A 27,420-nucleotide genomic window follows, 5' to 3' on the forward strand; every position below is an offset into this window, starting at 1 on the left:
ACGGGTCTAGATAGATTCCATCGCTGCCTCGATCGGCGACTCTGCAAGTAGAGTGTCGATCTTCTCCCCGAGCACGTGAAATGAACATACTTCTGTCGTTGCCTCTGTCGGCGAATCTACGATTGAGCAAGCATCTTCTTCCATGTAGAACCATTTGAAAACCAAACCTCTGATATCAACTGATGTAGTTGCGCGAGCAATCAAATGGCTTAAGATCACTTCGTTACTCAAAGTCTCATAACGAACTAATAGGTTCAAGAACAATGTTCTTTTTCTATTAAAATTCAATAAAAAACAAACTAAACTAAATAAAACACAAACCCTAATACTTATAGGAGTTCTAAAATTTAATAAAAATAACTAACTAACGGATAAACATTAAATAAAATAAACTAAATAGAAGATAGTTGCAATTCAAATTAATACTTCTAACAGTTTCGAGTGCAATCAAATGGCTCAAGATCACTTCGTTAGTCAAAGTCTAATAACGAACCGATAGGTTCAAGAACAATATTCTTTTTCTATTAAAATTCAATCAAAAACAAACTAAACTAAACAAAACACAAACCCTAATACATATAGGAGTTCTAAAACGTAGTAAAAATAACTAACTAATGGATAAACATTAAATAAAATAAATTAAATAAAATATAGTTGCAATTCAAATTGATATTCCTGCATCAATAAGGTTTTCTGAGATTATTGTCGAACATATATATGATAAATTTGACTATTTGTAGGTTGCTTGTTTTACAAATATATTACATCAGATGTGTGATATTATTAATCCTTTATTGAGAACATCAGATGTGTGACATTGTTAAATTCTTATTTAGAATATGTAGGATATATTTTGTTGTGTGTATGTTAATTGTTTTATAAATGTTTACAGTAGATTGGTTTGAACGAGTCCATCACATCTATTTGTGTTTCTTTAATATTTTATGGGTGATTTATTTTGCTCCAACTCCCTCATATAGTTTGTGTACAATAATGTTTGGTGTGCACCAACTCATCTTAAGGTTCTGTGTAGGATAACATTTATGCGTAGGAAATATATAAAAGGTTGTAGCTAATTCTCTTTTAAGTATGTAATAGGGGTTAGGTATCGTAATATGTGTGGTTTTAGAAGTTGTAGCAAATATATTTTTTGTGTAGAGCCAGTGTATAAATTTGTTGATGTAAAATAGTTATGTATAGTGTTTTATCACATACATTACATTGATGCCATAATTTGTCTATTAGGATTGATACATTTGTGATTTTTTTTTTCAAAATGTGTATTAAATTATTTATTTGTGTCTTTAATAAATTAGTGTATGTTAAAGTTATTTCCCTATTACACCAATCATTTCTATCACATTTGTGTCTCCATACAAAAGAAAATGATACATAACTTTTTTCTTGATTGCATATGAATCAGATATAATAAATGAGTTGTTTTGTTCTATCTTTCCTTCCTTTTTATTCCTTTTTCAGTCAAGATTCAATAGCACAAAAAATGAGGTTTCACTTTTTTTACTCCATAAAGCAATCATTAAGGATCTTTATATCTTAATTTATGTTATTAACAAAAATAGGATAACACAAAATAAACAATACTTGCAAACATGTTTTTTTTCTCAACCTTAGAGTTTTTAGAATATAAAGAGAAAATAGTTCTTGAATTTTCTAATGGTTCAAACAAATTGGGCTCATCAGATTGTGGTCAAGAACTTACTCTTATGCGGATATTTATAGAGGGAGACTACAATGGATCCTCGATCCAAATTATTGTTATTCTACTCCAAAAATGGTTGTATTTTGTGTTTCTTAAAGTTCACACAGAGAGATATCGTGTTTAAAAGAATATTTGTATGTTAAAAGAATATTTTGTTGGTACAGCCTATAGGATGATTCAGAGGTTTACTAAGAACCATACCAAGTTAGTTATAAAAAATTGATTGTAACTTAGTTAGTTAATAAAAAAATAACTTCTATCTTAGGCGCATTAGATAATGTGCCATGTAGTTAAGATTAAGAATTACTTTGCACTAGCCCCTCATTTTATAGGGAAATTATTCTTAAGCTTTAACGAGACTAAGATAAAAAAAAAAAAGCCTTGGACAAAAGTTCTGGTTAATTCTCACACCTGCGTAAACCCTATATCTAACAAATCTGCATAAACCCTTATTTCTTTACAACAATGTATACTGAAATCAACCATGGTTATAACAGATCAATCAATAAGAAAGTTACATTGTTGTTCCAGCATAACACAATAAATAAAATGAATATTATTGAGTTCAACCTTAATATAGTTTAATCACACATGACGAGTTATGATCAAAACTTCAATATATTCTACAAGATAGTTTGATCGAAAGCAAGTATAAAAGCACGCCTAGACGAAATAGAGTCATCCATGTTGTAAGCTAATTTAATCACATCGGGCTTTAGAGATAATCAAATCATCAATGCAAATGCTCCATAATCGAAAAGTTCAGTTATTATTTTTTCCTTTTAAGGCAAATTTTCATTTTTTACATCACATATTCTATTTAGCTTTCTTACCTATGTTATGTGTAATCATTAATCACCTATATTTTTGTAATTTCTTCATGTTAATGTTTCTACTTTTACTTAACATTCTGTAGTTATTTGTTGCTAATATTTTATCTTTATTTGCTTTTTTACTTAGCTAAGTTTTATCTCCTCATGCATCTGAGATTTTTTTATAAAAGAATCATTTAGTGGTTCATGTGACCGAAATGGAAGCAAAACAAATTTCATGTCTTTCAATACGGGAGTATCTTCAAACATGCATGTGTGATCTATGATTTACCAATATCATTTGTGAATACATCTCTGTTTTATTTGAGTCGACATGCTTGCATAAATATGATAACATATATACTTTTGTAAGTGGGATCTCATTATTACACTTACCATAATCTTATTCCGGTGCTAGAAACTTGAGGGTCATTTTTAAACATGTTATCTAGTGACATCTTTATCTCATCAGCTAAGGGCTTTCCCTTTCAGACTATTGATTGAAAACAATCTTCATGAAGTGAGCATGCAGCAGAAGCCTACACACGTTGATAAATATGATTGGGAAGTTGAGGTAATGTCGACTATTAATTTTACATGTGAAAGTACGTATCATTCTTTGTGAAAATGTTACTCTGTAAATTTAAAGACTTATGTAGCGGTAGCAAGTCGAAATTTCTTTTTGAGTTCATAGTTTAGCAGCAAGAAGTTTCTCTCCTAGATACAACAAGCCACAAAGAGTAAAACAAATTCACAAAAAATAACAATCTATATCTATATCTATACTATATAATTAAAGAAAACTATTTGAATACGTGTCATAATTAGAGCTATATACTTTTCAAACACTTGCTATATACTTTTAGAACACTTACTTTTTAATTGAACATAGTTATTTTATCATTTTACCGCTTCTCTTTCATATCTAATTATGGACGTTTACTTTTAAATAAACATAGTTATTTTAATATTAACCAAATGAATTTAATATGAATTAATTATTATTTAAAAAAACTTATATATATATATATATATATATTTACTTAAAAGATTGGTGGTATTAAAATATCAAAGTTAATACCCAGTTGAAAAAAGAAATAATATTTTAAAAATTAACTTATTAAAATCTATAACATTATATTTTATTCTATTAGTATAATACTCATGCTTATTCAACTTTGCAATGCATGTGTTTTTTAAACTTAATTTTGTTATTATTAATTATATAACATTACATTATATTTATTAGCTCGTGTAATACACGTGATTGTAACATAGTAAATAATATGTATAAAAATACCAAATTATAGAAAGTTTCAAAACTAATGCCATTCTTCTTCCTCAATTCAGCTCTCCTCTTTTTTGCACCAGAAGACATGCTTAATTGCTTATATTTTACGGAGTTAGATCAGATACAAACCACATTTCGCATACAAACTATAAGAACCATTTAAAAAGTGTCACGTGGCATCGAACCAATTATATAGAAATGATAAAATAATATCAATTATATTGAATTCACTATAAATATGATAACAAGCAATTAATCCTTTATTTGGAACTTCCTTTTATTTTCAATGTGTTGATTAAAAAAAGTGTTGATATCATTCAAATATGTGCTAAAATAAATTATCTTGATTAATTTTCATGTGCTAATATAATTCAAAAGTGCTACTTTTATGTATGTATTGTTTTAGTATGTGCTAATTTAACTTTTTTAAGTGCTAGGATCTATTCTTACGGTTTGTAGGATAAATATGGTTTGTACTGGAATCAACCCCAAATTACAAATATTATACTACAAGCAACCGGGATGGAGGATTGTGATGAAGAAAGAACAATAATTTATAGGAGTTTTTTTGTCTATTCAGTTTTCCTCAAATAATTATTAGTGCGTAAAACTTTCTAAGGAGTTGTGTCCCTTCAAGTTCTTTTAAATTGCTATCATGTTACAAGTTAATTAAAAACTATCGGTTTCTTCTCAAAATTTAATGGATTAATACTAATTAAAATAGTAATAAGAATTATATTTAATATTCATGTAGAAAGACTACCCCTTACTAACTTAATTAAGTATTGTACAATAAACATAAACTGTTGTAGTTACTTAAATTTTGGTAGAGCCCTTCTCAAATGCATTATAATATAGTAAGTGTGTGTGTGTGTGTATATATATAGTGAAAGTTTTAAATACAATTGAGTTTTAACGTGCGAAAGTGCGAAGTGAACAAATAACGTGCGTAATTTGAGTTTAACCCATGCGTAATTTTCGTGTTTGATGGCATGCAGGATTTGGATTTTGTAACGTGCGTATTTTAAAAATGAACATACGTAATTGTAATTCACTTCGTACCTTCGCACGCTAACGCTAAGGGGATATTGTACAATAACCTTCCCATGTTCATTGCAGAACCAAATTTAAGTCAAGAATCATGAAAAAGATTTACAACCATAGATTAAACAAATCAAAGGCCTCGACTAACGATGAGAATTTCGTAACTATCTTCGAAATTAGAAACTGTAATAGAGAGTATAAGGGTAGATTGAGAATTTCGTTCCCATTTTTGTAAAATCCCTCTAGATAATATGGCACCATGTAGAGATAATGGAACTTTAATGCTTAGAGAAAACATGTGGATGTTAACTTTCTTTTTGTCACAAAAAGATAGTCTAGGGAAATTTGCATATGCAATTTATCTTCTCGACATATGATCAAATTGATAAAATGCCACTATCAACTCAAAGATTTATTTCTTAACGTTCTAGGATATATGTCATTTCCCCTCATTAAATTGCTCGAGAATATTAGGCTATTACAATTGTATAAATATATACATTCAGCACATAGATGGCCTTTATTATGTTATCTCAATGTGTGGTACAGATATAGATTGATTAGCCCTTCATATATATATATATATATATATATATATATAGGGAGCCGCTAGAATGAGAACCACCTCGAGTTGTAAGAACCGCGAGAACTACACCCCACGGAGCGCCGTTCACCATGATTTTTTTTACAAGTAGATGTGTATATTATAAACACAGCCGTAAAAAATCATGGCGAACGGCGCTCCGTGGGGTGTAGTTTTTTACACCACAAGTTTGGTGAAAAAAAAGAAAAAAGAAAAAAAATTAAAAAACACCAAACTTGTGGTGTAAAAAACTACACCCCACGGAGCGCCGTTCGCCATGATTTTTTACGGCTGTGTTTATAATATACACATCTACTTGTAAAAAAAATCATGGCGAACGGCGCTCCGTGGGGTGTAGTTCTCGCGGTTCTTACAACTCGAGGTGGTTCTCATTCTAGCAGCCCATATATATATATATATATATATATATATATAACAAAGTGCATGCTTGTGAATAGTGAGGTGGTGCTAAAATGCACCATCTCCCTTTGTTATGAGCAACCCTATTTAAGCTACAATAAGACCTTTTTATGGTTTTTGTCATTTTGTATGTTTCTAGAACTTTCAGTCGCACCCTATACTTTAAATAATTTGTGTGCATCAATTATACTGATTGGGTATTGTACTTTTGGAGCTTTTCTTTTCGGTTGTTACAGTAAGTGTCAGCACTATATCGATATCGTAACGAATTGAACTGATACCGACTAGATTTCCGCTGGAAATTTACTACTTCAATACAATTAACCTTTTTGGTTTAATTTAATCACTTCACCATTGTATTGGCTGAGTATATATGAACGCAATGAGTTTTGTAATAAGTGTAAAAACACATCATATTCATTGCTGAATGCACTATATAGCCAAAAACCAATATACATTAATAGAAGCTATAGTGTATTGAGTAACGAATACATGTACTCACAACATCACAACGTATATTATATATAATCCATTAAAGATCATCCACTTGAACATTGTTTAATTTTTATCGGGCCACATGGCACCCACTACCTTTTTTTTTTTATTTTTCTAGAACTACTATGTATAGTGTAAGTATTGAGGAGAAACCCCCATTTAGTGAGAAAACAGAACAAACCCTATTATGTGGCTAAGGTTGAGCCGCATCACGACATTCCAAGAGAAGATTCCCATGTCTTCAAGGGCAATTTCAATATTTGCACCATGTGTTCCCTATGTACCATCACCAACTCCATATCTATAGTACAAGTCATATCATACCCACACCAACCCATCACCTTTTGTACTTGACTCACCAACCCATCTTCTTATCTCCTTTTCTTCTTCTCATTTGCTTTTTTACATTCTCTCATTGGAAAAAAAAATAGATGCTCCTCATGACTTTGTTGCTGATTTTGAAGATCATACTCCTCCTCATGTTACCTCTAACAACTTTTTTGGAGATTCACCCCCTTACATTTTTCAGTTCAACAAGTATAACATATCATCAAGTTATGGTTAAAACATCAGTTTGTTTATACATTTTTTTTGCATCGCTATGTCTTGGATGATGGGTTGTGTCTTTGCATATATTTATGTGAAACATGTGTTTTACTTTGTTTTCTTATGGTTATAAACTTGATTTTTTCTTTTTCTAGGGTTGTTGAGTCATGGCCTAATATGTTTCAATGTTTTTCAGTGTTTCCTTTATGTGACGTTTTTGGGTATAGTTTGATGTGTTCATGTTATTTTTTACTAAATGTTGTGTCTTATACAGATGTGATCATATGTTTTTTTAGGATATGATGCTTTTGACAGAAATTTCGTGTGTTATAGTTTGTTGAAGATGTGTTCTTTTTTTTAAAGTTACGTTGTTGAAAATATATATGGAGCTAACTCGTAATCTGGGGGGATACAATTGTGATGTTTGATTCCTCACTTTTGAGAATTTTTTTTGAATTATTTTTATTTGGTTGATGTTATTTTTTAAAATGTGTGTTTTTTTTTTCATTATCACCGGTGGTGATTCTGCTGGATGCTCAAATGTACTCTTATACGGACCCGTCACTCGAAGAAGGTGTTAATGCATGTCTTTACCTTTGTTTAAACTTTTTTTTGGGTTCTTGTATCTAATCATATTGTTTCCACCAATACGTAGGTTAGTGGTGTGATATGGATGATGAAGACTCGCCATTATCTCCACGTATGGGCTCATTTACTCACGAAGGTTTTGAACTGATATTAGTACTTTCATGATACAAAGCAGGGCCCAACCCATGTTTAACCAGGTTACACATGTTACATAAGATGTAATATGTGTAACACGGAGTACATGTGTTAACATTTCGGTGTAATACATTTACAATTAAAAAATGTGTCGCCAAAACATGTTTACCTATAAGTACTTACATGATATAAAGTAGGGACACAACTTTTAACCAGGTTACACACAATGTATAGAAGATGTTACATGTGCAGACATAAGTACTTATATGATATAAAGAAGGAACTCAAGTTTTGACCATGTTACACATGTTACAAATAAGTTGTGACATATGTAACACAATATAAATGTGTTATATATATGTGTAACACATGTAACATTTGTGGCAACATGTAAAACATGTTACATGACTCACGTAACTTGTGTAACATGGTCACACATGTCATGCTCTGTATCTTTTTTAACACATGATAACACATGTACAACTAGGTTACCATGTTACATATAGGTAGTTACATGAGTTACACCAGAGACTAACACATGTATAGTCAGGTTACACATGTGGCCTATATGTTGTAACACGTGTTATATTGCAGGTAACATATATTGCATACAATTGTTACATGTGTTACACACCCAGTGAGTTAGAGATGTATACCTATGTTACACATGTTACATCTTGATGGTACTTGCGTTTACAGCCTCTTGTCTAACGCATGAGTATTTATACTTGTTAATGTAGTTCTTAAATCTATGCATGTCTACTTTCTAAAGATGATCAACAACACCCACCTCGCTACTATGTTTATGAGAAGACATACGACACCAAATAGGCAAATACTGGACACCTATTGTCGACGGGCAATTTCATCCTCTTATTAGTAAATCATACGGGATGTTCTTGCCGTGTATAAGACTTATGACGACCAAGTTGGGGTTCAATGGAAGAAATATACGTTAATGTAGTTTTGTTTTACCTACATACGCTTTGAGTTTGATGAACTTGTTGTTGGTGTAGATGAATATATTTTTTGTGTCTAAGATAAAGATGCTTATCAAGAAATGAAGCACACTTAGATTTTTATTAGCTTATGATAGTTTTGGATCATTATTATATTTTTTAGTTGTATAAAACACTTTGTTATGTTTAAATGTGATTCTAATGATTTTTTTTATAAATTTATACAATTTGTTTGTAAATTTGATTATAATGATATTTTATAACTTTATACAATCTGTTTGTCCATTTATTTTGTTACACCAGTCTCATATATAACTAGTTTATCAATTGGTGTGACGTTTTGAATGATGCAATACGATGTTACATAAGTAACTCTGTATGTTTTCAGCTCTAAAAACAATGATCAAATTATACAAAAGTTAGAGAAAGAGGGTTGAAAATGTGAAGAGAGAGAGAGAGAGAGTGTGGGAAAGGTGGAGAAGGAGAGGAAAAGGTGTAGAGAGAAAGTTAGTGAGAGAAAAATATGAAAAGAAAATGTGCATAAGTTGAAAAGTGGAGAGAGAAATAATATATTCTTCCTAATATGCCCTTAATAGTCATTTTCTTTATTAAACATTATTTAATTTAAATCAAATTACCATCTAACAATCTCAACTATTGGATCATGTTCATCAGTGGCTACCATAGAGTTTACTAGGTTTTCTCAATAACCTAAGGTCTACTATATAACCCTCCCCTATGTATGTACGTACGTACGTACGTACGTACGTACGTATGTATGTATGTGAGAGTGCGCGCGCACATGTTAAATAAAAACCTTAACAAGTATGCCTAGTGATAGTGTTATCCTCCCTTAACATGAAGGTCATGAGCCCTGGCCTCTTTCCTATACTCGGTTTGATGATGTCAGCAATGTATCATGCTGACGTTGCATTTAATAATTTTTATTTATTTTTTTCACATTTTAAATCTTTATACTTACTTTTAGACTAAAACTTTAAAATATTATGCTTTTTTATATTCCAAATGTATTGTTGTAACGTTTTTATCTTTATCTATGTTTTAAAACGGAGCCACCGCACACTAATTCGTTTTATATTTCTTTTTAACTTTTGTTTTTTGAAGTCTTATATGTTATTGTTTTAACATTTTCAAAATCGTTTTTGTGTTCGGCCCGTAACGTTAACATTACTTTTTAAATTGAGTCGAGTCTATGTTACCATTCAAATTTTGTTAAAAATCATTACCTTTCATAACCGAGTTGCCCTATACGCGCCCCGCCACCACACGCGGTTTTTATAATATTTTTTTTAACTTTTGTTTGTTTCTAACTCTTATTCATTATTTCTTAACTTCTTTTTAATCTATTTTGTGTCTGTTCCACCACGTAAATGTTATTTTTTACACGCTTACATTTCCATTAAAATTTTGTTAAAAGTCGTTCCGTTCTGTCACGGAGTACGAGTTCACTTTAGTTAGAAAAGTTTCACTACATTTTAATAAAGTCTTAAATGGTTGTTATATTTTTATTGGTTCTAGTATAATATTTGGTAAATAAGTAGTTAGGCACAAGGATTAAAAAATATGTAATATTATTTTTAATAAATGTTGGTACAAGATATTATCTTATAATGTTTCAAATCCAATAAAATTACAAGTTATTAGTCCATTTTTCATTTTTGACATTAAATACCTTCTCTTTTTTTTCTTTTTCTTTTTTTATTGAAGAAGGATTAATAGCTTACCTGAAAAGTGAAAACTAAGAGCGTCATATTAGTCCTTAACAATTTAATGTTCCCCATTACCATTTAATACTAATTTTTTAATCAAGCAAAACAAAGGTGGACATAACCTGATACCGTTTGAATTAACACATAATCACACGTGTAAAATAGGTAATGTAATTAGTATTACAAAATGTATTAACTCAACATTACTGATGTGCTTAAGAAAAAGAAACACAAATAGAAAACAAGTTAATTCTTCAATATGAAACTATTTTGAATGAAATTTTGGTCTTAGCTGTAAATTCAAATCCACTTTTGAAAGAAAATCTTATTATCAACATATGATATTAAGAGTATGAACACCATTTATTGCCCTTATATTATCGTTGTTGTCAAACATCCGTGTGTCTATATATTCATGAAATCACTTATCATATTTCATTCACTTTTGTGTTACAAACTTGAAGAAACAATGGCTTCACAAAACTCTAACTATCCCCAAATTCATGCTTTTGCTGATTTGGCACATTTTGAAAAGAAAAGTCCTGATCTAGGACAAAGCAGTACTGGGATCAATGCATCACAACCAACTGAGACAACAATCTCAAGTAGGGTTGCTGCAAAAAACCAAAATGTCAAGTTGAAGAAGCAGCTGGATCTACAAGAAGAAGGTAGTCAGCCAAAACCTCTAAGATTCTCCATTTCGCTCACACCAGAGGAGATTGAAAAAGATCTGATTGCCATGACAGGCAAAAGGCCACTTAGGTCCAAGAAGAAGAGAACCAAGAAAGTGCAGAATGATCTTGATGTAAAGAAAACACTCTACATATGTATTCACTATTATAAATAAATTTATACATCATTATGTCGTCGCTAATGTACTTCGCTACTACTTTTGCAGGTTCTCTTTCCTGGGAGTTCACTCGATGGCCATACCCCAGAGACTCTTCGCAAGACATATGGGTCGTTTTCGTCAAAACGCTTTTAAATCTGTTGTTTTTTAGTTACATAATAATAAGTGGACTGTTTGGTTTTAGTTTTCAATGATTATCATTCCTAAGTTTAATAAAACAAACTCCATAAAATAATGTGGCATGGTGAAGTATTGCTGTTTTTAACTTTCTTTAAAAGTTGAATATTTGAGTGTTTGATATATTGATTTACATGTTACATTAGTTCCTAGCCCATTGGTTTATTTATTCTATGGGGCATTTCAATATAAAGTTAGTTGATATATAAAGACAACTCATGTAAATAAAAATGGCAGCACTTCAAATAACATTTGATTTTAAACATTATTAGTGTAACAATAGTTGCTTGTTACCCTTACTCCTAAACCACACCAATAAATACTAAATTACACCTCATGTCAGGTTTGAACCCTGGTCTTTCTCCAAGAGGCTCTACCACAGCCTCTGCTACCGAGCCAAAGCTGGAATGGCAATTTGAGGCTGAAATACATTTATTTTTTAGTTTTGATATAGATCCTGCCAAAGTGGTTTTTTGCATAGTAGTTCCAAGTATTTTCATTTGCATAAAATTGGTTGGCTTGCCATATGATGAAATCGAAAGAGTTCATTGCTGTGATTCCATATGATTCTTTTCACTGTCAATAAATATCATATCAATCGAATTTAGACATTTGATTTCTGCTTTGTCTTCATAGTACTGTCTTTTCAGATCTGTAATACAACAGATACCGGCATGGACATCCTTAATTCTTTTTGTTCATCATGTCTGAGTTTATGCAAGTCCCTTTTGTTCTGGAAAATTAATTGATTAGCTGGTATATACACTACTAGATTTGGTGCCTATATAGTATCCTTCTAAATCGAGCTGGAGTCTTGGCGGGAGCACGCAATCTCTCTATCTCCTGGGATAGAGGAAAAGTTTGCCCTCATCCCACCTTCCCCTGACATAAGTGGGATTATATTGGCTACGTTTATTTGTTGTAGTATCATGCTTAAGTGGGCACTGTGATAACTAGTGAATTTGGTTGGGAAGGGATAGTTATTTCTTGAAATGCATTTTAAGTAATTCAAAACCATACCAAGCAACAATTTGAAACCATAACTAACACACTGAAACAAATTGAACAACTAGAAATGTTTATATGATTGAAAGAAAAACTCGTGTCCTTGGATGGGGTGATCCAAGAGCTAAAACCTGAAACTTTTTGAGTGTTAGAACATTATCTTGGACATCTCAAACAAACAAAGGTGACCTGACTTGAAGCCTGTAATAACATTGTGATTTGATAACTGATCTTGATACCGAATTCTTCCAACCTGTGAGCTTGCTCTTATTTGAAATGAAGAATTCCATTTACTTGAAGGATCCATTTACTTTTTAATATTTCCTTAGTGTTAGGACTTAAATGTGGGTAACGGACGGTGCAACCCAGCCAGCTTAGAGTAAATTAAATATTTTAGCCAAGTCGATCTATTATACTTGTTTTACGTTTTGACCAAAACATTTAACAATTTTTATACAATTGCCGTCGGCATTTTTATGACAATGGGGATGTAGTACAAGAAACTAGCTAGTATGTAAATGTTGAGCTTCGTTTCTCCCTACAGCTTTCATATGATTTTTCAAACATTAGCACACTGTTAGTTTAATAAAGGTTGAAATACGATTTAGTTTTTAGTCTTGAGTATCTGTTAGACAAGTATAGTTAATTATATAAGCTAGATATAATGCAAGTTATTATTATTATTTAGTCATATGTCACGGCGGTTATAGCCAGGTTATGTACATACATATATATTTCCTGTATCGAACATATGTTTTAGTTATCAATTTATGAACAAAAGTAGATCTGGTAGAAACCCTAATCCAATTCGTATAATTCGTGGAATTCCAACATAGTGGTATCAGAGCCACAGCGAGCGATCGGATATCGTTTCAATACAAACAACTGTATTCGCACAGAATCAAGATGAATCAAACACAAGGGATTCAAACCCAAATTCCCAAACTTACTGGACAGAATTATTACCATTGGCATATTCAAATGAAAGTGTTACTCGAATCACAAGAATTATATGGAGTATCGTTGAAGACGGATACCAAGAGTTGGGAAATAATCCTACTAATGAAGCCACTGCAGCATATCGTGAGTCAATTAAAAAGGATAAACGTGCACTGCACATCTTATTTCAATCCGTAAATACCGTTTTCGAGAGGATCGCCATGGCCAATTCATCAAAGGAGGCTTGGAATATTCTGCACAAATCGTACAAAGGAGAAAATCGGGTAAAAACTGTAAGACTCCAAACTCTTAGATGTGAATTTGATGCGTTAAATATGAAAGATGGGGAATCTGTTGAGGAATATTTCAATAGAATAACCCTATTAGTGAATCAATTAAGGACGAATGAAGAAAAGGTCAGCGAACAACGAATTGTAGAAAATATTTTACGTAGTATGACTCGAAATTTTGAGTCTGTTGTAATCGCTGTAGAGGAAACTAAGAATCTAGAGGACGTTTCCACTGAAGAGTTGATGGGAATTCTGCAATCCCATGAGTTACGAATGAAAGGATATGAAGATCCTCCGATTGAACATGCATTCCAAATTCAAAATGCAAGTCAAGATAAGTTTCGACAAAATCGAAACAGTGCAGGAGGAAGAGGAAGTTGCAGATATAAAGATCAATATTTAAGTTCCATTAGATGCTATAATTGCCAAAAACTTGGTCACACCGCCAAGTTTTGCCAAAAGAAAGATGAGAATGAAAGTTCTGATAATATGTTGATTCACCGAGAAGATGAACCGGAAGGAAAGGAAACGGATGACTCAATGTTTATGATTTTCAATGTAGAAGAGACAGTTAAAGATGATTACTGGTATTTAGACAGTGGATGTAGCAATCACATGACAGGAAACAGAGACTTGTTCATAAACTTGGACGAGTCCTTAAAAAAGGAAGTGCGAACGGGTGATGACAAGAAGTTGGAAGTATTAGGCAGTGGAGAAGTCATGATTACAATACAGGGACGAAGCAAAAAGATACTAAACGTGTTTTACGTCAAAGGTTTAAGACACAATCTTCTGAGCGTGGGACAACTCATAAAAAGGGGTTACACGGTTAAGTTTCAAAAGGATAAATGCATCATAAAGGATGCTAGCAATGAAACCTTGGGTATCATAAGAATGACAAACAACAAGATGTTTCCTCTCAATCCTGAAAGAGATTTAACACTAGCAATGACCATGACAACAAAGGACACCTCTATACTCTAGCACAAACGGTATGGACATGTAAATCTAGATACTCTAGCAGAAATGGGAAATAAAGAATTAGTATATGGGTTGCCCAAGATTTCGAGAGATATAAGTATATGTGAAGGATGTGTATCAGGCAAACAAGCAAGTAAAGGATATAAGCTGTTTAATCCTTTAACCAACAAGATTACAATAAGCAGAGATGTAATTTTTTATGAAAATAAAAGATGGGTCATCAACAATGAAACAACCGAAACTCCGTATATGATAATAGAGGATAATGCAGAATCTGCAGGTCAAAGTATAAATGATCAGGAACCTTCGGATGATCATCATGAATCGGATCCTGTTCAACATGAAAATATGACAGATGATGCAGAGGTGAACTCCGAGTTAACTCATTCTCGACAGACACAGCAACATCAAGACAACGGTGAATTAAATTCTACATCAAGTCAAAATCAACAACAGCATCAACGTGATGATGAGACTTCCTCCACAGACTCGGAAAATGAAACGATCCATACAAGAAATATTAACAGTATTTATAGAGACACAAGGGCTCTAACCAATGAAGAAGTATTACGTAAGTATAATGAAAATCAAGTGATTAATTTCGTACTTTATGCTAGTGCTGATCCTACCACCTATGAGGAAGCCAGTAAAGATGTGAAACGGATTGACGCAATGGATAAGGAAATGGAATCAATTTACAAAAATCAAACTTGGGATCTGGTTGATCCTCCAAGAAACCAGAAACCTATAGGGGTTAAATGGATCTACAAGACAAAATATGATGAAAAAGGAAATGTAGATAAATACAAAGCAAGATTGGTGGTAAAAGGGTATAAACAAAAGTTCGGAATAGATTATCAAGAGGTATTTGCACCCGTGATTAGATTTGAGACAGTACGTTTAGTATTGGCTCTTGCGGCTCAAAATGACTGGTATCTTCATCAAATGGATGTAAAAACTGCATTTTTGAATGGAAAACTAAAGGAACAAGTCTATATAGATCAACCACAAGGATACATCAAACCAGGAGAGGAAACAAAGGTATGTCATCTCAAACGAGCTCTATATGGTTTAAAACAGGCACCAAGAGCTTGGTATAGCAGAATAGATACGTATTTCATACACCACGAGTTTAGGAAATGCACATATGAACATACCTTATACATTAAAGACACCAAGGAAGGAAAGTTGGTGATATGTTTATATGTAGATGATTTGATCATAGCTAGCAATTCTATGAAGTTAATTTCTGGGTTCAAAGAAGATGAAATGAAAAGGGAATTTGAGATGACTGATATGGGAAAATTACATTATTTTCTCGGCATGGAAGTTTTATATGAAAATGGCAACATAATTTTATCTCAAAGAAAATACATGAGGAATTTACTTGAAAAATACAGAATGACTCAGTGCAATACTGTCTCGACACCAATGGAATACGGGATCAAATTATCAAAGGATGATCCGGAAGAGTTCATAGATGAAGGTGTGTATAGAAGTCTTGTAGGCAGTCTAATGTACTTGACAAACACGAGACCGGATATTATGTTTGCAGTAAGTAAGATAAGTAGGTTTATGGAAACCCCTAAAAGAAGTCACTGGGAGGCAGCTAAACGCATACTCAAATACGTCAAAGGGACTCTTGATCAAGGAATCACATACTCAAAGGGTGGAAAACAGAAACTAGTAGGTTTTAGTGATAGTGACTATGCAGGAAATGTGGATGACAGCAAAAGCACACCAGGGTATATTTTTCACCTAGGATCTGGACCCATATCTTGGCAATCAAAGAAACAAAAGGTAGTAGCACTATCTTCAACGGAAGCAGAATATATGGCTCTAACCCTAGCCGGTTGTCAAGCAATATGGTTAAAAGGGATTCTAGATGAATTGCAGGGAAAAGATGATTATCCAATACCTATTTACTATGATAATAAGTCCACCATATGTCTAGCAAGAGATCCTGTGTATCATGGAAAGAGCAAGCACATACGAGTCAAATATCACTTCATAAGAGACCTGATCAAAAGAGAAGATGTGGCAGTACTGTTCTGTGCAACCAAAGATCAGTTGGCCGATATTATGACTAAAGCGTTGCAACCGAAGGATTTTCTACGTTTAAAGACTCTACTACACATGATGCTATGATGATCTAGCTTACGGGAGGGTGTTAGACAAGTATAGTTAATTATATAAGCTAGATATAATGCAAGTTATTATTATTATTATTTAGTCATATGTCACGGCGGTTATAGCCAGGTTATGTACATACATATATATTTCCTGTATCGAACATATGTTTTAGTTATCAATTCATTTTATGAACAAAAGTAGATCTGGTAGAAACCCTAATCCAATTGTATAATTCGTGGAATTCCAACAGTACCCACCATGCTATTCAGGAAGACCACTTTATCGGTTTTAACCTTTCAGGGCATTTTATTCCAAAGTGGTCCATAGATAAGTTGGTAAGGGTGAAGACATTAACTTACAGTGCAGGTTCTGCATAATTAGTACCAGGTTCTCAATGTGCAATCCAAATAGCTACCACACTCCTTGAATTAGGATAGGTATCAAACAAGAGCTCGACAAAGATTCTCAATTTGAGGTGCCTAATGAAGCAACTCATCCTTATTTGGTTCAACATATGTAGCATATGTTTTCTTTAACTCGTGAAGGAGTTGGCGCACCATTACTGAATTCAGCTTACAATTTGATTTCTTTTCTTATGCAGTAAGTGCAAATCTTCATCAAAATCTGAGACAGCTAGTTTTGTAGCCAAACTCATTCGTAGGAGACGTAAAGGTGATGTTACGTAAACAGAAAAAGTTGCAACGTATTGCTCAGAATTATGGAGATAAAAGTGAATATGGAAACACATTTACAATCCAACTTCATTCAAAGCACAATCAAGATTTTATGGGATCCCATTAACTAAATCCCAATTTCACGAATGCATTTCCACACGTCTCTCACGGTTCCTATTCTTAGCTCTCTACTGTTTCGTATGCACTACAATTGTTAAATGAGTGCTAAACAGTTACATGAATCTTCTTCGGCTACGTACTAACTACTAATCTCAAGCTTCGCCACTTATCTAATGTTATTTATAGGATTTGAAGTGGTCACCTGTTTGTTTAATTACTGTTTGATAATTGTTGATCCATCCTAAGTCTGAGGAACCGATTATTTAAAATTCAAATTAAGTTCAGATAATTCCTAGTTTTTAGAGTTTAGTATTTGGGTCAAATTAGTTTCCTTTCCATGTTTTGGTTAAGTATAAATAGATGTGTTAGGGCTAGGTATTTTTTGAGTTTTTTCTGTTCATTAACATAAATAAAAGAGTCATGATCATGTGTTGATCAAAAATTACATGCTTGATAGCATGCATGGTTACCAATTACTTGGTGTCAAAGCTGGGAGAAATGCATCTGCTTTGATTCCATTAAAATGAGGCCTTGGTTGTCTATGATAGTGTGATACCTTTTACGAAATGGTACGACTTTTCAGTAATAAATTGCAAGAAATATCTGCTCAGCCATTCAGTTCAGGGCGGGGAGTTCGTTCTCAATTTTTAATATATCTTTATAATCTACGGAAGCAGAAAATTTAGCCAAACAATTATTACATAAAACACACAAAGATTATTATTTAATTTCCAAACAACTATACATAATGTTTGGAAGTTTTCATGAATGCAAATACACACAGTCTAACGGATAGACATAAAATATGAGGATACTACCAAGTACCAACTATCCATTTTAGGATGATAAAAATGGACACATCAATGAAGCAATAAACCTAGAGTATCCCATATAGTTTGCATTTTCCATAACTTAATTTAAAACTTTCATATAGCTTAATTAGTTAATTTGTACATATTATGCATAGCCATATAATCACCCAGTGTATAGCCTGATCCGGGAGCTGATTTGTTGACGACATATGTGGCAACGACTTAATTGTGATCCACATTCTTTACAAGCCTGTTGCATCAGTTAGTTAATAAATAATCGACAAATCTCACTGCAAGTAACACTTTTGTAGTCATGCTTGCTTAGTTAATTAGTGATGATTTTAGTGACAACAAGTGGTTTTTGTGCCATATCAGATTAATGGGCAGAAAACATGCCACAACATTATATATTCGTGACACCTTCGAACAAAACTTTTGGGCCACTACTCATTTTATAAGATGTCTTACAAAGAAACAAGAATATAAACTTAACAAGAGCAACGCGACTCACCATGTGTCCACATCCGAAGGCCATATCCTTTTCATTTGTTAGACAGATTGGGCAGATCTTCATTGGAGCAGAAAAAAAGAAAGAAAGGAGTCAAGTCTAATAAAAATACAGGGGGAAACTAAACCGTTGAGGTCAAACTTTATTATTGAGTTAAAAAGGGATGTGAGTTTTGTAACAAATTTAAAGATACAGTTTCCTAGTTTGGAAAACCTTTTTCAATATCAATGCAGTTAAGGGTTTTTTTTTTTTTTAATTTTATTTCCAAAACTTAGAATAATTTCATATCAGTTTGGAAGCAATAAGTAGTTTGATCTCCAAAGTCAATGAAAGTACTATTGTAGTATTGAGTGAAGTGGTAGAACCTTATTTTCATCATCTTGTGTTGGTGTTGGGTCATTTACGGACTGTGTGCGGCCCCTTGGACGAGGAGGTCGCCGTGGAAGAATTCTCTTTGCCTTCCCAGTCACTTGTCTTGTTTGGCCAATACAAACATTAAAAGAATCATTCAAGATTAATCATATTTACTGAAAGTGTGTCAGAAATTAAGTATTCCTTTTCTTTATCATTGATCATGTTTATCTTCTGACGAAAAATGGAGAATAAAGTAAAATACATCATAAACTTGATGGTATGCATACCCAAGTAAGCCAAGTTCATTGACTGCCATATATTGTATCGGAATCTCCATAAGCGCAGCGAGTGCAAAAGCTGCTTCCTTGTGATCTGGGCTTAGATCTTTGGACATGATACCAGTAAAATTAACAAACTGCAGTTAATAAAGCCAAAGTACTGTGAGTTGTCTTTTGAGATAAAAACTACTAATGTCATCTTCAAACCAACAACAATCCCTCCAACCTTTTAAAAAATTTCCTAATAACCAAACCTCTATAAAGAAAATCACTACTAAACATTCTAAAAAAACTTGAATATGAAAAGAGTTTATTGAAAGTGAGGGATGTGTTTGTACCTGAAAGTTATCAAATCCACGAGTAGGAATCTTGTCATCAAACCTTTTCATGTCATCCCAAGGACCGTCGCCAACGCCAACAAGGACGATTACTAGAGGATACAAACTAAAAACAAAAAAAAAATGTAGATTTCTAGAGTTTGATTATAAAATAGGGTAACTAGAACAGTAAAATAATAGTCAAACGGAATCGATCACCCACACCCAGCAAGTTGAAACATGATTCTGTTGGACATCCGGTTTCATATCAGCGGAAGCATTACCGAATTACCGGTGTTCGATGAATTGGTTTTCATTGTGTTATGATTAACCACACAAAAACAAAGTATGAAATATGGGAACAAGAAGAAAACAATTCTGGACAATTCGTATGAAATGAAATTGTCTTGGTAGTCCAGCAAAGATTGTCGGCCACTATCATATATACATAATAGAAAATGGTTATGCAGCGGTTAATTACGGCGGGAACAACCGTCATTGGAAACGGTGTCTCACCAACCTACATGCCTCTCCGATTATATTGTAATACATAAATATAATCCTAAGTTAATTAACTAAATAAAACATAACATATAATAATAATAATTAAGTTTATTTACTAACACACTCCCCTAAACTTAATTGCTTCTTCGAGAATGCATCATAACGCTCCTGTTTGCTTCATCCATTGTCTTCCAGCCTGCTTGAAATCGAAACGTTTCCTTTCTGCAGCCTCTTCATTCCATGCCAGTCACTTCCAGCAAACAGGAGCGTTATGATGCATTCTCGAAGAAGCAATTAAGTTTAGGGGAGTGTGTTAGTAAATAAACTTAATTATTATTATTATATGTTATGTTTTATTTAGTTAATTAACTTAGGATTATATTTATGTATTACAATATAATCGGAGAGGCATGTAGGTTGGTGAGACACCGTTTCCAATGACGGTTGTTCCCGCCGTAATTAACCGCTGCATAACCGTTTTCTATTATGTATGTATGATAGTGGCCGGCAATCTTTGCTGGACTACCAAGACATTTCCTTATTCAATAACGATTTGTCCACCATTTGTTCTATATTCTGATTTCATCACAAACACACACACGATGCAAACCCAATTTGGTACATTACCAAATATGTATTCAAACGATGTGAATACTTCCGCTGCAAACACAAATTCTGATCCCCTACATAGTGGTATCAGAGCCACGGTGGGAAATCAAAGAAAATCGATCGATGTTATACGATTCCGGGCACAACCGGATGAAGAACAAAACAGAGTGTACGGAGACGGAGACGAATTCAACACTGATCGCACACGAATGTTTGCAAGAATGAAGCGAGAAACAATGCGATGCAAACACTGTTCGGATGAAATGAATGAAAGACGAAGGAAGATGCGATTGGAACAAGATGTTCCAACAATGAATTACGTCTGCAAGAAGAACCGTGGAATGAAGAGGCTGCAGAAAGGAAACGTTTCGATTTCAAGCAGGCTGGAAGACAATGGATGAAGCAAACAGGAGCGTTATGATGCATTCACGAAGAAGCAATTAAGTTTAGGGGAGTGTGTTAGTAAATAAACTTAATTATTATTATTATTATATGTTATGTTTTATTTAGTTAATTAACTTAGGATTATATTTATGTATTACAATATAATCCTAAGTTAATTAACTAAATAAAACATAACATATAATAATAATAATTAAGTTTATTTACTAACAGATTCAAACTGATAGTGAGAAAAAAAAATTTAAAAGGCATGGACCAAGGCATTTTTTACACATAGAGAAAGTTGATTGTCATTTGAATTTTATACCTTGCTTCAACAATTGAGCTAATAGTTTTTTGTTCCTGTGGACTGAGTTCCCCATTACTTGTATTGACGCTTCTTGTAACCTTCACTTAAGATGAACCTCCATCACAAAAACATCATTCAATGCATAAAGCTGAATTTGCAGTAGAATATTATAGTTGTTTGAGACTAGAATCTTTTAATCCGTGGAAAAATATTGGGAAAAGCATGAATTGGGGTGTGTTTCTTTTTAAAAGACCAATTATAGTGAGGGAGTTTAGCTCTTGCATGGGGGCAACACACTTGCAAATTGATTTTTTTTTCTTGTTGTTAGAGATAGGGAGATTGATCTTTAATACAGACCTGGCCATCTGCTATGATAACTAGTATATGGAATTGACCTCCACGTTTCTCTACTATATCCATGGCAGCTTCGACAACAGGCGCATAAGATGTTGGTCCTTCAAACAGAAATTTGTTTATGGGTTCAATTTTCAATAATAGTCTGTTTTCCATCAAGAATAGAAACATATCAAATATACCAGCCAGCTGCACGTTTGCGACAACCCTCTTGTAGCAAGTTAAGACTTCTTCAAATCCATGACATGGGGAGCCATCATCATGAAAGTTAAACACTTCTTGATCATGTGTTGTTGCTAGGAAAAATAATGAACATATTTAGATGACTAGTAAACATTTCTTTCAAAATTGTGTTTTTGGGATGAAGACCTACCATCACCAAATCCAAAACAAGGAATTAAATTGTCATCATCAAAAGGAGCAAGAGTTTTTCCAATAATTGATATGGCCTTTTCATATGGATTTGGAGAATCCCCAATGGCATGAAGGCTGCGGTTATTAAACGAAGCTTTACCTATCACAAACAAACCTTGGGGTTTAGATTTCCTAGCTTTTATGATCATACTGATTATAATTGTGGCAAAATGGGAAAATCGAACACGTACACATACGTGATTCGGCAATGTGCTTACATATATCTATCGTATATGCTAAGATTCATGTTCTGTTTCTTATTTTATAGTACTTGAAGACTATCTTTTATGGCCTAACTATCAAACTAGAGTAACTTTTTTTCTTGAAAAGCCTGGTCCACATGTACACAGATTGAAAAGATAATTGAAAGAACATCCAACATTTGTACTAAAGATATAGAATCTAAAACTATCATATAGTTAGGAAAAATGATTAGAAATCATTGCAAAAGTAATGGAATCACAAAGCAAAGTATTAATGCTAGAGTTTTCTCATGCCAACAAACCTGTCCATTCGTTACTCTTAGTGAAATCTACACCAAGGATAAGGTTAGATGACTCCAATCCAGATTCTCTTAGTGCCTTTGTAACCTACAAAATGAAATTCAAATCCAGTTCATATCTCTCTATGCATAAGTAGTAACTTTACCATGGCATTCATGTGCAAGAAACTTTCATGTATGCTTTATTAAAACAATCCTTTTCGAAGGGGATGCATCAGCAATCAGTTTGGTTCTCCAGAAGCATCAACCCAGTTATGGCCGGCTCGTATGGATTTTTAACCATATAAAACCTCTAGAAATACAACTCTTATGTAGTGTTACACCATGATAAATCTCTACCAAAAATAGAAACAATAAGATTGCTTTTGTTACCATGGCTGTGGACCATGTCTTTCCCTTAGACCCAACCTTGTAAAAACCGATCTTTATGGGTTTCATGCTTTATTTGATTCAAGTTTCATAGAATTGTGTTTGTGTGATCATGATCATATGTTTGTTGGATGATTTATCCCAAGAGTTCATACAAGGCCTTTTAGGTTCATCAAGAGCAATAATAGAAGTCAGCAAGACGAAGATTGTCAAGTTTGAAGGCCGTGAATTAAACTTTTGGACAATCTAACCAAAGACTACATACACAAGTGAACATGAGAAGACGCATCACACATGATGTGATATGGTATGTGTGGCTAAGAATGTGACTCACAATAGTGTCACTTAAAAGATTACTCGCAATTTCATCGTTTGTTGTCCAACAGAGAACTGGCCTATAAAAATGTATTAATTAAGAACTCGCCTATAAAAGAATGTATCAAGGAAGGCCCACGTGTTACCTACAAGTTTGAAGGCCGTGAATTAAACTTTTGGACGAATCTAACCAAAGACTACTTACACAAGTGAACATGAGAAGATGCATCACACATGATGATATGGGATGTGTGCCTAAGAATGTGACTCACAATTTCATCGTTTGTTGCCAACAGAGAAGTGGCCTATAAAAAATGTATTAAGGAAGGCTCGCATGTTATCTACTAAGCAGACTATTTCAATTCAATAATGTCAAGACTAACGTGTTAATATTAAATTTAATGATGAAGTTCGAGACACTTGTTATTATCTTCATTATGTAAGAGCTAGTCAAGAAACCTTACCATAGTTAGTAGTTCATACAGAACCACTAAGGTAACACTTGAAGGTATTTGAGATTTGATTCTTAGTAAGGTTATCTAAAGAATATATACACAATCAACTAGTTTCCATACAGAGTAAGGAAGATGCAAGAGCGTATAGAGACTTAGAGGTATGTTAAGATCCTTAAAGAAAGGCTAGTGAAAGCAATGGCGCAATATAGTGGGGGCGGGAGGCCGGGGGCGGCCGTCCCCCCGAACTTTTCGCTCAGTAGTGGAGAGTATGTAGTTTTCTTATACAAATTTTTTGGTATATACGTTTTTGACCCAGTTTTATATAAATTTTTGGGTATATACGTTCTCGACACCCGGTTGGAAATCTCAAGCTTCGCCTTTGCCATTGAGTGAAAGAAACATATGATGTTTCAATATTACATACTGAAATTACATAATAAACTAGGAACTTATAGAAATTAGTGCCTGTGTGAAAAGGTAGAACACTTCAATGTTGATATTAGAGAGAGTAAACTGTCGTTTTGGTCCCTGAGGTTTGGTTACTTTTACCACTATAGTCCAAAACTCAAACTTTTTGCATCTGGGTCCCTGTGGTTTCAGTTTTATTGCCATTTTGATCCAAAAATAAATCAGGTCATACTTGTCTTATAAAATCCTGCAATTTTGTCATTTTCCTCAGGGGCAAATCAGGTTATATTTGTCTTATAAAATATGGTATTTATTTATAAAAAAGAAATGATCATTTTGCCCTGCGGAAAATGACAGAATTGCAGGATTTTATAAGATAAGTATGACCTGATTTCATTTTTGGACCAAAATGGCAATAAAACTGAAACCACAGGGACCCAGATGCAGAAAGTTTGAATTTTGGACTAAAGTGGCAAAATTGACCTAACCACAGGGAGCAAAATGACAGTTTACTCTATCAGAGAATATAGTGATACATTAAGGGCTTTATTATCATTTTTTTAATTTTATTTTCTTTTTGTCTAGGAAGTCTTATTTACTATATAGGCTCATTTGGAGTTTAAATATAGAGCAAGAGCCTTATACCCTTTAACATTGAAAGACTTTAAACTCTAATAATTTTGCAAATCTTGGCTTTGAGGAGCCTCTTTTAAAGTAATTTTCTTTGACACCACTTTGTTCCCCCATCAATGTTGGATGCAGCACCTATGTTATTGATATTTTCTTATCTCATCAATGTGGGATAATTTATTTATTTTTATGTTTGCACTTCTTTCTTATTCACCAATATGGGATGATAATTTGTAGATGTATTAAAATATACTGATTATGAAAAAGGCACAAAACTAAAAATTCGCTTGAGGCCTGAATCAGTTTGAGCTTGCCCGTGTTTACGTCATGAATTCATCAGTTATCAAGGATGATGTGAACTTGAGATAAGTATGTTTTGGTTGTGTTTAACTAGCTATCTCACTCGCTAATAATGAATCTCTCTATAGATAGGCATATGAAATGTAGTTCTCAGCTCACCAAATGGGATTACTTGTTTTACATTGTGTAACACACTTGAGTTGATGTTATCAACCTCCATGTGGAGATTGTAAAGTGGAGCCTAATGGGGTAACTTTGTAGAATAGTAATCAAGTTTTAAAAGTGTTCCAATTAGGTCACTCAAGTTTTAAAAGTGTTACAATCAGGTCACTCAACATTCATTTTCGATTAAAATTAAGGGTTTTTTCATCCTTTTCATATGTAACCATGGTGATGTGGATTTTTGTTTCTTTTTTCCCTTTTTTATGCTAACTTCGAGTGATGAAGTGGATTGTAACTTGTTTTTTTAGTTTTTAATGTAATTAAAATGTTTTTAATTTTTATAAATATAATTTCGTATACTAAAATAATCCGACCCCAACATCTTATTCTTCATTTTTTTCTTGACACATAGAAAAAAGGACATGACTCGATTTGATTGTTAAGTTATCTAATTGGGACAAAAACGATATGAGTGACCTAATTAGAACACTTTTAAAACTTGGTTACTATTCTGTGACATATTCCCTAATCTAATCGCAATCAGAATTGTTGCGACACACAATTTGTTTTACATGGTGTAACAAATTGTGGGATTCTATCCTCGAGGAACAAGTTATAGAATACTTTGTTGCCACTATACTGCGGAGAGTCGTGGACACTCCGACTATGTAGTGAGCGGGTGTAAGGGGGGATGCCCTTTGCAAAGATCTCCAAGAGCGAATTAGAATTATGAATTATGGGCTTGGCACTATGGAGATTTTAACACAATAAACATAACTCTTAGGTAGTTGTAAACCTAAATCAATGTGTATCCAAAAACATATATAGGTGGATAAGATAGGCATACATGCATAAGGTCTTTTTCCTTGGACCAAAACCATGAAACCTTTATCATTCTATTTTTAATATTCCTATGCTTTGTGATTTGTGATCATATGTTTCATGGACGAGTTATACCTAACAAACACTCCCTGTGAAGATTTTTAACCGAATAATTCAACTTCTATTAGATCGTATCCTTGGGGAACAACTACTTGATAATCTACTGCTGCTATGGCGCAGGATTTACGGACACCCAAGCGCCTCAGCTGAGATTCGGCTGGTTAGCTAGGAGTCAAGGGAGACGTGTTTGCGGAGTTCTCCTAGGGAAATTAAGGATCAAGTCCAACCCTTGTGGTATATAATTAACATAATCTGCTCTCCACAAATACTACTTTTAAGCACTTATAAACCTTAATCAACCAGGATTTTGCGAAACTACGATTTATCCCTAACAGTACACATGATCAAGAAATGTTTTGCTTATAGTAGTTCCTATTAGATTAATTAATTTATGTAACTTGCATTGGAAAGTTATTATATTTCAAAACTACACATATACATACAATTAGATGTGAAGAATGAACCTGTTCTAAGGATGAATAGTTGTCTGGGATGTATTCATACTTTTTCCTGAAGCTTTTTCCAGACTTTGAAGAACCAAAACTTGGACCTTTCCGATTAAAAGACGTTGCTGTATCCCGTTGCGATGATGATGATCTGTTTGCTTGTGTTTTCCTTTCTCCACCAACACCACAAATTATAGATACTAGATTTCCCATAATCGCATTTTGTGTAAATTCTTTCTACACAAGCACCCCTCTCCGTGGCCTTTTATCGTCGATTCTTTGCTACTTTCTACGCAGTTTCGCAAAATCCATAGTAAAATATCTTGTCTTGTTCGTTAAGTTATTCCATGCTTCTACATGGTCAATTATTATTTATCACTTTAACTTTTTCTTTAGTGGAAGAATATTCTTATTTACAGTTAGATTTTACAATCTTTCAAGCGTATGCACTCAGGAAGCACATATTCTATTCTTCTTAAGCTTTAAAGCCTCATCACGAACTTTGGTTGCATAGAAATTTCCACCTTCTTTCCTACAAGTTGATGTTGAATTGATGAT

At 33.2% G+C, this 27,420-nt stretch overlaps 2 protein-coding genes across 2 annotated transcripts; one reads left to right on the plus strand and one right to left on the minus strand.

Annotated features, from left to right (window-relative positions):
• Positions 1-13,515: 13,515 nt before the first annotated feature.
• Positions 13,516-14,568, plus strand: LOC110919866. The gene has a single exon (XM_022164114.1). It carries the CDS (start codon positions 13,516-13,518, stop codon positions 14,566-14,568), a length of 1,053 nt encoding a protein of 350 aa, XP_022019806.1.
• Positions 14,569-18,196: 3,628 nt separating this feature from the next.
• On the minus strand, positions 18,197-27,157 carry LOC110915886 (E3 ubiquitin-protein ligase RGLG4). Its single transcript, XM_022160630.2, has 11 exons — positions 26,881-27,157; positions 22,839-22,923; positions 22,293-22,433; positions 22,102-22,215; positions 21,923-22,020; positions 21,584-21,663; positions 19,783-19,888; positions 19,454-19,581; positions 19,178-19,286; positions 18,816-18,872; positions 18,197-18,554 (listed from the first exon to the last, which is right to left on the minus strand). Exons 1-11 carry the CDS (start codon positions 27,073-27,075, stop codon positions 18,468-18,470), a joined length of 1,200 nt encoding a protein of 399 aa, XP_022016322.1. The 5' UTR covers positions 27,076-27,157; the 3' UTR covers positions 18,197-18,467.
• Between the last annotated feature and the right edge of the window lie 263 nt (positions 27,158-27,420).

Source organism: Helianthus annuus, chromosome 16 (genome assembly GCF_002127325.2).
Source record: "Helianthus annuus cultivar XRQ/B chromosome 16, HanXRQr2.0-SUNRISE, whole genome shotgun sequence".
In the NCBI taxonomy this organism is placed as follows: Eukaryota; Viridiplantae; Streptophyta; class Magnoliopsida; order Asterales; family Asteraceae; genus Helianthus; species Helianthus annuus.